General features: G+C 35.3%; 2 protein-coding genes across 2 annotated transcripts; both read right to left on the reverse strand.

The window, feature by feature from the left end:
* Nucleotides 1–643: 643 nt before the first annotated feature.
* LOC143599267 (uncharacterized) lies at nucleotides 644–1,054 on the reverse strand. The gene has a single exon (XM_077077256.1). It carries the CDS (start codon nucleotides 1,052–1,054, stop codon nucleotides 644–646), a length of 411 nt encoding a protein of 136 aa, XP_076933371.1.
* Nucleotides 1,055–3,282: 2,228 nt separating this feature from the next.
* On the reverse strand, nucleotides 3,283–4,314 carry LOC143599266 (BRI1 kinase inhibitor 1-like). The gene has a single exon (XM_077077255.1). The coding sequence runs from the start codon at nucleotides 4,312–4,314 to the stop codon at nucleotides 3,283–3,285; it is 1,032 nt and encodes a 343-aa protein (XP_076933370.1).
* Between the last annotated feature and the right edge of the window lie 8,199 nt (nucleotides 4,315–12,513).

Consider the following 12,513-nt stretch of genomic DNA (forward strand, 5'->3'; position numbering starts at 1 on the left):
TGTGGTAGGGAGTTATAGTGGGCTTGGGGTGCTGGGCCTAATATGCCAGATTGTGAATTATGCCCAAAGTTGAAAGGAGGGCGATTTGGTGAGGCTACGGTTGGGTGAGGAGGTGGTGGGGTGTGCATGTTATTGTAGGGTGTATCAGACACCCATGGATTGTTATGTGTAGAGTAGTATGTTCCTTGAGCAGGGAAGCCAAGGGAGGGTTGTTTTGACCCGAATAACTTCGACCAAGGGATCGTCCACGACCCCGGCTATGAGCACCACGACCTCTGCCGCGTTGGAATGTGTCAACGGACCCGCGATTTTCATACATTGAACCAGGAGAGCCACAGCTAGACGTTTCACGAGCCGAGTTGTTCACGGTGGTGAGTAAGGTTGTACCCGCAACCGAGTTAGAAGAGTATCCGGCCCGCCTTGTTTCTTCTTGTTTGAGTCTAGATCTAGCCTGAGAGAAGGTGGGCAGCAGAACGGTTTGACTAATAAACATACCGATTGCATCGTAGTCAGTGTGTGTGATACTGGTAACCAACTGTAACACTAAATCGACATCGGAAATAGGTGCATCGACATTAGCTAACTGATCGGATATTACCTTCAGCTCTTGGCAGTAGGTGTATATGTTGGGAAATGACTCCAGTTAAGTGTTGGCGAAGCGAGTTTTCAAGGCTATAGCTCGAGAAGCCTGGTTGTCTTGAAACAAGTGAGCAATGGCGTCCCATGTCTCTTTTGCGGTAGTTTTCGGTTTGATCACGTTCATTAGAAGGTTGTGAGATATTGTGCCGTAGATCCATTTCTTAACAACGGCATCCAACCGAGTCCAGGAGGCAAGAGGTGCAGAACCTTTATCTTTTTCTTTGTCTTTGTCGGCGGTAGAAGAGGATGACGGGGAGTCCGCCGTTGGGATGATGTGATCCAGTACTCTGAAAACTGTGCAGTCACTTGTGAATAGTTCAACCCAAGATGTATACTCACCGTTTTCAAGGTCTAGGGTGAGGGGGATGAAGTTGCGGATGTTATTCACGGTTAGGGCGGGGTGCATGGTGGCCATTGAAGTGTATAACTAGGTAGGGAGAATGAAAGTACATAGTTTGAGGATCAAAGGAAGAAGAACAGAGTTGGAGAGGATGAATAGCGGCGCTAGGGTTTGCTGTTCATAGGTGTGATACCATGATAGAATTAGGTTTTCGGGAAAAGTAGTCATCGCCTCTTTTCATTCATCTAACATATATACATCATATAATATATATATATATAATTTAGGCAATGATTTTAGGAGATAATCATGTCATCATACAATATATATCATTTATACAAATTCTATTCTCTAATGGTCAACTCACATGGAAAATCCCCAAAATAGTTCATCTATAAAATAAGATTTTAACTTTGTCACCTAAACTTAATATTTACAAAAATGGCCCTCTCTAACTTATCTTGACCATGTATTAGGAAATCTAACGCGTCTTTGACGACATGTTAGCATAACACGTCGTCAAAAACGTGTTAGATTTCCTAACACATGGTTAAAGACGCCAACACATCGTCAAAGGCGTGTTAGATTTTCTAACACATGGTTAAAGATGAGTTAGGCCTCCAAACACGTAGTCAAAGATATGTTAGTATTAAACGCGTAGTTGAAGATATGTTAGCTTTTTTATTTGTTTTTTTAATATTATATTTTTATAACTAGTTTAACTTATATATGTTTTTCTTTTATAACTTTTAATATATAAAAGTTGTATATTATTTTGATTTTTTACCGACGAGACATGCTTACTTTTACCTACTGACCGATATAAACTAACTCAAACTCGAGCCGTGTTAAATCAATATCGAAATATTCAATAAAATTTGACCCCGCTCGGTTTTAAATAAAATTTATGTCGGTCCGTAGATAAAAGTAAAAATTTTTCGTCGGTATATTCAAAATAATATAAAACTTTTATATATTAAAAGTTATAAAAGAAAAATAAATATAAGTAAAACTAGTTATAAAAATATAATATCAAAAAAAAAACAAACAAAAAAACTAACATATCTTCGACTACGTTTTTGATGCTAACATATCTTTGACTACGTGTTTGGAGGCCTAACTCATCTTTAACCATGTGTTAGGAAATCTAACGCGTCTTTGAAGACATGTTGGCGTCTTTAACCATGTGTTAGGAAATCCAACGCGTCTTTGACGACGTGTTGGCGTCTTTAACCATGTGTTAGGAAATCCAACGCGTCTTTGATGACATGTTATGCTAACAGGTCATCAAAGACGTGTTAGATTTCCTAATACATGGTCAAAGATGAGTTAGAGAGGGCCATTTTTGAAAATATTAAATTTAGGGGACAAAGTTGGAATCTCATTTTGTAGATGGGCTATTTTGAGAATTTTCCGCAACTCACATATATGGTACTCTCTTCTTAAATTACAAAATTTTGACGATCCCAAAAAGACAAAGTTTATCCAATTTTTTGATCGAAAGAAATTGACACAAGAAAAGGGAATGCTAGTATTTTAGTGTTAATTAGAATTAGAATGCTTTTTATTTGTTTTATAACTTATAGATATAACCATTATATGTGATAAGAAGTCTAGGATACATCTATGAGTATAATATATCCCATTAACAATGTTGAAAAAAATTTTGATGACTATTATACATGAAATTTTATCAAGATTAGTTTAAACACCGTATGGATAAATTGAATAATTTTCCGATAAATGGCAATAATGAAACTACAAAAAGGAGTAAATTTTATTTCATTTGTTGATAATAACAATTTTAATTTGAGGAGAGAGATAAATTTGAGTTTGGATATGAAAATAATATAGTGGCTCCACATACACATGATGGTAGTCGTTTATTGGTAATACAGCAAATTGGTTTTTTCAAACAAGAAAATTTGGGACCTCCACCTCCCATGGATATTGGTTGAAGTCACTCTTATAACTCTTAACATATTGTGGAATGAAAACAATATTGCATTAGAATATAATATCATATGTACTAGAAGTTAACATAAAAACAATTATTTTCTTAACTTTAAAAAATTGACATATATTATCTTTAGTGACCAACACAAATCCCAGAAAACTTATTTTGGTCTAATTTAATACGGGAACTGATTTGTTTTATTGTTTATGTTCATGTATACAACCAGAACAGATATAATGATACTTTTGAATTATAAGATCAATTATACAAAAATATATAACCAGATTATTATATACAACAATTTAAGAAGATTCATTATACTGTGAAACTTGAATATTAAGTTTTTTTAAGCTTGAACTTTATCTTCAATTGCAATAGAATTCTTACAATGAGCAATAGCAGCTTGTAATTCTTCCATGGTGCTATCACTGGTTGTGCTTTTAGCCGGGCTTACAGTTCCCGAAGCCAGGAGTATCCCGCTGTTCGTCGGAGAAGTCCTCATCGACGCGGGTGCTGAAAACTTCCCTCTTTTCCCAGCACCTCTATTATTCGTATCCACAGGCAAACCATTCCTTCTGGAGCTCAACAAGTTACCAGAAAACGAATGAGGCTGTCGATTAAACTCGGTATTATTCGGCCTCTTTTCTTTTGTGAATGACATAAATGGTCTCACCATTTTCATGTACCTTTTGATGAGTTGAGCCACTTCTTGTTTAAGCTTCTTCTTGGAGTTATTGTTGCTGTTGTTGCTTTCTTGTTCTTGATCTTGATCAAGCTGTCCCTTTTTCAATTTGGACCGGCCGAATATCGAAAAAGATTTCGACTTTGGTCTTGTTTGATTAGCATTATTGTTGGGCAAGTTGAAATCCGAGAAGGTGTTCCTTTGGTGATAATGGAAACTAGTGTTTCCAATAGGGTTATGCTGGTCCTTTAAAATGTCTCTCATGGGAAGGGTAAAACTGTCCATTGAGTTTGTGGAAGAGCGAGGCGATACCGGAGGATGAGAGAGGAAGTGGAGGGGGAGGAGGTGGCCGTGGAAGAAGATGTCATCGGCCGGAGATAGGTCAATAGCAATCAATGGTTCCGGTGGTGGTGTCAAGCTGACGTCATTCTCACAATTGTTATTATCAATACAAGTACTGTTGTTGCCGTATCTATGAGCATCTTGTGTGGATTTTGGAGGTGGGTTAGGGTTGAGAGAGATGGTGAATGAGAATTCATGAGTAGGAGAAGCTGATGCTGATGGTGGAGATGTGGTGGCTGTTGGTGGTGGTGGAGATGGATTTTGGATACTAATTTCTTGTAGGGTTGTGTCTCGTTTCTTGATGTAGATTTGATCATTTTGTATTATATGATCTCTCATGCTTACAACTTCCATGCTTATACTTTTAGTGTTGATTGATGATCACTTAGGTTGAAGAGATGAGAGAGAGAGAGAGAGAGAGAGAAGTGTGTTGACAGAGAGAATGAGAACAAGTCTAGTTAGGTGCAGAATACTTCAGTCTTTTGTCCATATAAGAAAGGGTGTGGTGGAATGAAAACCATGAGACAGAGGGATCTAATCAAAATTTATTTTTTTAGAAAAATAATGTGTCCCTTTCAATTTTACAGCTATAATAAAAAAGAAAATTTCATGAAAGTAAAGAATCTTTTTTTGTGTTTTAAATTAGCATACAATAAACAAGACTTCCCAAGGTGTTTGCTTGTTCTTTAGCATCTGATCATGCTTCAGGAGAGTTTTCAAGTTTGAATCTAGCTTTCATTGGTCTCATATCACATGTATGTGAGCATAGAAAAGTTTGGTCATCGGGATCAACAATCGTGTGTCCAAATAGGTGGTTTGAAAAATGATAAGAAAATGAAGAATTAAGAGAAGCAAGATTCAAACGGTGTTGATGGCGGAGTTAGTGACGGGAAATTTGGAACAAGTGAAACGAAATCTTATGTGGATATACGTTGTGGAAAAAGGTTGAACTGTAAGCATGTAATTGTTAATATATCATCATCCGAATGTAAGTGAAAGAAGAAAGGTTCGCGCTATATAATGGAAAAGTTGAATGAGGTGAGAATTGTTCTAAATGTGCTATTGATTTGTATGAGAAAAGGTTATAGTGATATAAAAATTGGTATTATACAAACTTTGAAGGGGGAGGAGGACTGAATAGTTTTTAAATTATTTACCTTGTTTTAAACTTATTAGAAAGCTAATTAACTTGTAAACTCTTTGTATAACTCAAGAAGTTAAATATGCAAGTAAGTAAAGTGTGCAAGAACATAAAGAGTTTAAAGGTTAGAGTTAACATGACTGATTTGTAGAGGTTCAAGTGAATGTTAATTGATTCACTTAATAAACGATAGAGATCACCAATCCAACAACTCACTAGATAAAGGTGGTGATCACCTTCTTCTATACAGTATGTCAAGATTGTGTGTCTTATAAGTCTTCAAATGCTCGCAATGTCAAGATAGTGAACCCTCCTCAACACAATTTCAAGATATAGTGCCAACTCTCATAACAAATACAACACTGTATCTAGATAGTGTACCCAACCCTTAACTGCACAATAACACTATATAAAAATGGTTTTCCCTCTCAAATCATCAACAAACAATGAACACTTATAAACAAATCGCTAGTCCTAGACTAGTGATGTACCTTCCGTAATACAAGATTAGATTGATGAAGCTGCTTAACTATTTATTATTTTTGGTTTTCTTCTTTCATATTGTTTTTATGAAGGATCATAAAGAAAGATATGTTAAGTAATGCTATGTAAAATATTAGAGCAAAATGGGTTGGAAAAATGGTTTGCAAATGCTTCAATTTGCTAGCACAACATCACAACACTAGGACCAAGAAATGGGCTCTAACGGTCGATACTATGGTTGATTCTTCGGCTGTAGCTGGCTAGTTTTGCCTAGTCTAGTCCCTAGTGCTTGTGAACATTGTGCTTTGTCTTGTCCATTGTTGCCACATGCTTTCCAGAGGTTTGAAATTGATTTTGAGTATCCATAACTATTGAATCCGTCAAGTCCATTTCTTTCAAAATATATTTTGTTCAGTAAAGTAGGTGAAGGCTTTTGTATGTTGGACAATGAGTAGCGCTCTAAATGTTTTTGTAAAAGCCATATCTCTTGAAATAAGTATGTTTTTATTCTTCTAGAATTCATATCTTTTGCTTGTTTTTCCTTGCGTTTTAAATTCAAAATCTTTTATATTCTATATTATTTTACTTAAACAATGTTAAGTATTTCCATCTTGTATTTCCATCTTGTGAGACTGTTGTTAACTTCATATGAGTAGATTTAGCATCACCAATCTTGATCTTTATGTAATACTATGTTTGATCTTTAACTATTTGATTTATGTTTACTTTGTTTTTATGATTAAAGTCATCGTTAAGTGTTTAGGGATGCATGTGAATGTATGGGATAAATGATCACTAATAATGAACTGGTAACAATATAAGTCAATTTAATCATGATCATTATCAAAGCAAAGGATTGATCAAAGTTCAATAAGTGTTTTCGCAACACATTGTGTTTCTCTTCCAGTGATAATTGTTAAAAGTTTTGTGAATGCTCATTGATAATTAGTCAATATTATGTGAATTTGGATTTGTTTCTTCTTCTTTTATACCAGGTGAACAGTTGGTGTGGGTTGAATTGATATATTTACCGAAAGGTGGCCTGGATAGACGCGTAACTCCGAAAGTGGCTGAGGTGTGGGGTGAATGTATTTTTTTAACGATGATCGTGAGTAACCAATGGCTATTGGCAAAATGTATATCATGACAAAGGAAAAGAAACCGATTATGGATTCTATTGATGTAGTAATTGAACGGAAAATTTATGAGGTCCGGGCTAAGGACTTTTCAACATTAGCACCTACCATATGTAGACCAGATGATGAGCGGGGTTAGTAACAACTAATCGTAATGAGTCTGCTTATGTGCCGGGAATGGGTGTATTGAATCTTTCTATAGTAAAAGTTTAGGTAGATGATGAAATAGTGGATTCATAGGTCATGTGTTTCAATTATATCATTATTTAGGAGTTGGAAAAAGGAATTAAATAAAGTAAACTTGTTTTCCATATAACTGATGATACACTAAATTAAAAATGCAACGATCACTTTATGAAAGGGGGCAAGAGAAATTGTGAGGTAGCTAGGTAAAATTTGATGCTTCCCTAGTCCCTACTACATGCTCGATTATGTAGGTCCAACAAAAATTAAAGTTTCAGAACTAGATTCAAAATTGGTTTAAATTTATAAAAGGCTGCTATAGTAAAATAAAGATAAAAATTATTTGAGTGTATAAAAATGTGAAAAATAATAAAATAAGTGTATGTGAGTAAGATAAAGACAAACAAAATAGAGAACGAGATGTGAGATGTTTTTGAAATGAAAAATAAATTTTATAAAAATATGATTTTTAGTTAAATTACAAGGTAGAATTTGATAGCGGGGTGCGTATATATTAACATTATTAGGGTCGGATGTTGAAGACGTCATGAATAGCTTATATGTGTGTGTATATATTGATTTTAATATAGTTGACTCATGTACAATTTTTTTTTGTCATTCAAGATTGAATTGAATAAGATCTTATCAATTGCAAATTCTTATGCCAGAGAATGAGGCATCTTTTATAAAGAGATCTCTTTTATATCAAATTAGACTATAATAATTTAAAAACTCATTTGTCAATGATAATCTATACAACAATATAACTAATAACAGTTCAAACTTTTATTTGTGTTGTTAAAAGGGCAATTCAGCTAGTATAATCATTATACATTTACACTTGATTTATACTCGATTTCGCTCAAAGATGATTGCAACCAAAATGGAAAATATATCATCAATGGTGAATGAAATCGAGTGAATATCAAATGCAAATCTGTAATAATTATGCGAGTGTTTTTGTCTCTAACGAAAGCCAAAGTTATGGCATCGTTTGCTTAAACCGTTAATATGAATTATTATTATTAACTAATATATCATTGTTTCGTTTATTATAAATCTTATTGGCTTAAATAATAATACATAGTAAAATAACTAAATTCTTAAAAATTGACCCATTTTTACTTTAAAGTAAACAACACACTACTTTTTTCTGTGACAAGTAACCTGTAATATTGATTTAAGTTCTTGTCATGGAATCTCAATCCAGACATCAAATACAAGCTAAGGTTTAAGATAAGAATCTTTGCCACAAGTTTCTATTATTCAACTTCTATTTTTGCACGAAACCCACTTTTAGAGGATTGTAAATCTTGTTTTTATTCTATTTTTCATTTTTATTCTTTCAAAATCTGCACAAGGTTTCAAGTAGTCCAACATAGATTTTATTATAAAACACGAATCTATTGTTTTATTCTAAATAGAATAATGTTTTAGTTAGAGCATTTTCTATTATAAACTCATTATTATGCTTTAGTTAAAATAGAGAAGAAATTGAGGAAAAAATATGTTAGTATCCATCTTTATGTCATCTCCACTGTTCTTTTATAGCAAAACTATATCCAGATTTTATATATACATACACACACTTTATAATACATATGAGAAAAAAAAATAATTTCACATAAATTTAAGAGTTTCAACAATTACAAGTATTAAACCCACAAGTTAAATAAAAGGATTACTATTAGTCGAATCGGGGGCCTTAATATAACTAAAGCTAAGTAGAAACTAAATCGACCTAAGTATGCCTAAATGTTTACCTAAATATGTTATGTGCGTGATACTGCATTAATTTCATGTGTGCTCAAGGAGACATATCATGTTATAAATCCATAACATAATATATGGTTGTATTGCTGCTTGTCATCGCAGTAGTTACCATTGATAAGATTATATTCAAGTCTTAAAATGACATTGGCATTGATTCTGAATAGTCCACGCGATAATTAGGAATCTAGATGGGAACCGTATTACTTATTATTTTTTTTTAAAGCAAAATGTATTTACATATATTAACTATAATACATTTGCAGAATATAGTTGCCGATTGTTCCTCAAGCCTCATATGTTAGACATGTGAGGAGACCCTTTTATTGTGATATTTTCAACCAGTTCAAGGAAGGTAATACGAGGGGTAGTGTTGTCCGTGTCATTTTGTTTGTCATGTGCTTCCCTTGTGATAGTCTTGTCAAGGCACTTCATGCAAGCCAAGTGCAAGTTTTCAACACCATGACGCTTTGAATGTTGATGGCTTATTCATGGTTGACAGTCCTTTGTTCTTGAAAATTCGGAAAGAATGTTCCCATATGCAGATGTGCCTAATAACATGTTATTTTATTGTGTCAATTCTCTTCATAGTTTTCAAGATAACAAGAAACAGACAAAAATGTTGCATTTACCATGCTATAATATTTACATCTTAAAACAAAGTTATCATCCAAATTGTGTGATGACTATGAGAAAAAAAATGTTCAAAAGCCGGCAACACGATTACACGAACTTCATGTTCCTAATAAGATTCCAATGAGTGTAATTATATATAATAAAATTAAAAAAGAAAGGGAAAATTGTTATAATAGGCCAAAGGTAGAGAGAGAAGATCGAAATATTCTAAAAGTTTTTAAAATTCCAAATATAGTTCATTGAAAACCATCGGCGTCGATGTATTTGGATTTCCGTCGATAGTTTTCATCTACCAATAAGAGAGAGACGCGTGTAAAGCATTTTACCTAAACCGATAATTTTTTTATCAAATCTATCTGTCTCAATTCTTTTGGACTGAAAATCATCTCCAGGAAAACCATGGTTTTCCAATAAAATATATCTGGCTCATGAGTTTTCAAAAAACATTGAATTTCATGTTTTTTTTTTTTGAAATTTATCTTCTCAGATGAATTTCAAGTGAATTTAGTCTTTTGACATAAAACCCACAACAATCTTCATCTTCATCTTCTTCATTTTCCGGCCATGAACATAAACCCACTTTCCGGTCATCGGAACCACCACCGGCACTCCATCGCCGGAAAAAACCCACCTCAAAAACCCACCACCACTCCACCCGTCGGCAAAAACCCACCACCACCACTCCACCCGTCGGCAAAAACCCACCACCACCACTCCACACTTCAATCCAATCACCTCTCTTAAATTTCATTCTTCTAGTTGAGAGTGTTAGGCCCAGTTTTGTATGATTTGGTCTTTTGTATTGGTTCGGTTATGTATTTGAGGTTGTTTGGTCATTTTGTATGTACTGGGCCATGGTCCATTGTAAAGAAGCCCATTGGGCCTTGATGAATATAACTCATGCTTCTCATGCATGCCACCCTATAAATAGGGAGCATGCCATAAGAAACACAACCTTTTGGTAAAAATTCTATCTCTCTAACATTCTTTCTCTCTCGGCTCTCTCTTGTCTCTCACTCTACTTCTTTACCCGAACATAAACTCAAGATCCGAGACCTCTTGGTTGCTTAGTGTGATTTCCGCTAGCACTAAGTTAGGTTGATCCAAAGACGTTGTTAGATCCACCTGAATAGGGACCTACAATTGGTATTAGAGCTTCGGCTCACTAGTTGAGGGTTTTTGGATCACAACCTTGGGTTTTGATCTTGAGAAGAAGAAAACAAGTGTTCAAGTGTTCTTGACAAGAAAATTTTCAAAAACAGAAAAATAGAAAAATACAAAAAGAATTGGACAAAATCTTTATAAAAATTTCTTAGAAAGCGTTATTGGTAAAAATATCAAGTCTAGATCTAAGAAGTTTTGGGTTAAAAAGTGCTAAAGCTTGGGTTACGGGTTCAAAAGCTTGGTCAAAATTGAAAAGGAACAATTTCGCTTCTCATGGCATAAAAGTTTGTGCAACAACCTTTGACCTAGTACGGATAAGGTTAGGTGAAAACAAATCCCGAGGAAGATCACTTCTAGAAGCTTGGAGCCGTTTCGCTTCGCTTGAAGCTGTTTTGTGCGAAAAAGTTGATTGTTTTGAAGATTAAGCTTTGTTGAAGGCTTGTAACTGCTTAGACCATGGCTAACACCGATTCAGAGCTGTTGAAGGGTTATTTGCTGTTGGAAAACCAAGTGGGAACACCTACCAAGCCTCCAAAATATATGACCTTGGACGATAACTTTGCAGATTTCAAATGGAGATTTATGAACTATATCTCATTGACTGACACTGATTTAATGAGATGTTTTGAACAAGGTCCCATGTTCCCGTTACTCGCACTGATGCTGGGGAACAACTTAAGGCTCCAGAAAACTATGATCAAGCAAACAGGGACTTGTTGGCACAAGATAAGAAGGCCTATCTCATATTGACTGTCTGTCTTTCAAACGAAATCTCTGAAACTCTTCGTGAACACCAAGTGCCAAGGGTCTGTGGGAAGCACTTGTTGAAAAGGTTGAGGGAAATGTCGAAATCAGGGAAAACAAAAAGGCCCTGTTAAAAGAAGAGTTCAATATGTTTAATCATCGTCAAGGTGAAGCTGTTTTGGAGTTGGTAAAAAGATTTGAGAAGTTGATGGTAAGAATTAGGGCTGCAAGTGTCAACATTGCAAATGCTGAAGTCAACCACAAGTTGATGAATTGATTGCCATACAGCTGGAGTACCAATACTGTCACAATCAAGAGAACAACCAATCTGAATATGATGTCAAACACTGACTTGATATCCACTATCAAGTCATTTGAAATGGATGAGCAGATGAGAATGAACAATCATCTAAGTTCTCTGAATCAAGCTGGAGTGAGTTCTGCTTCTTCAATGCCAACTGCTTTCATAAGCAAAACTCAACAGAATTTGTATCCAGTAAACACTCCCAAATACTCCCCAAGTGTACCCTCACATCCAACAGCTTTCATCTCAACAACTAATCAATTAGACTCTTCCAATACAAGTTAGTTTCAAAAGGCGGTCGACATTGCGGTTGCCCAAGCCCTAAAAGCTCAAGGGATTTCACCATCCTCAAAACCTCAATCAAGCAAACCTTTAAGTTTCTGTGAAGCACTACCCATGTTAAATGATTCAAACATCGCAATAGTTCACGCTTTTCTGTCAAGCCATGAAGAATTGATGCAAGGAAATCTATTGCCACCACAGTTTGAAGCTGGAGACTTAAGGGATATCAATCAGAAGGATCTTGAGAAGATGGATATCAAGTACCAGATGGCAATGGCAGTACAAAGGGCTACCAACTTCATGAAGACATACGGGAAGGATAGCTTCAATGATACAAACAAGAAAAGGATCGGGTTTGATAAGTCAAAACTACGTTGCTACAACTGTGGTGAGATGGGTCACTTTTCCGAGAATGCACGAATCCATCAAAACCTGCCAATGATATTTGTGTGACTGAGGTGACAGAGGAAGAGAACAACAAAGCTACAGGAAAAAGGCATAAGATGCAGAGACCAAGCAGCTCATCACAAAGAATTGGAGGTCATCCACACAAGGGCAACTCAAGCTCAAACTCAAAGGCCCTTGTCTCCCAATCGGAGGTCCAAATTGGTGTGGATTGGGATGATCAATTCCAAGAACTGCAGAATCCACTTAACATGGCTGGCATGGCTCTCACAAACAATGAAGCTTCTTCATCTGCTGCTGCAAGT

Source organism: Bidens hawaiensis, unplaced genomic scaffold (genome assembly GCF_021521415.1).
Source record: "Bidens hawaiensis isolate Kalapana, Puna unplaced genomic scaffold, B.hawaiensis_p1.1 tig00051680_1, whole genome shotgun sequence".
NCBI classification, from domain to species: domain Eukaryota; kingdom Viridiplantae; phylum Streptophyta; class Magnoliopsida; order Asterales; family Asteraceae; genus Bidens; species Bidens hawaiensis.

What these genes read in the sequence shown, in the direction of transcription:
- LOC143599267 (XM_077077256.1), bottom strand. Translation starts at nt 1,054, where the DNA reads ATGGCCACCATGCACCCCGCCCTAACCGTGAATAACATCCGCAACTTC.
- LOC143599266 (XM_077077255.1), bottom strand. Translation starts at nt 4,314, where the DNA reads ATGGAAGTTGTAAGCATGAGAGATCATATAATACAAAATGATCAAATC.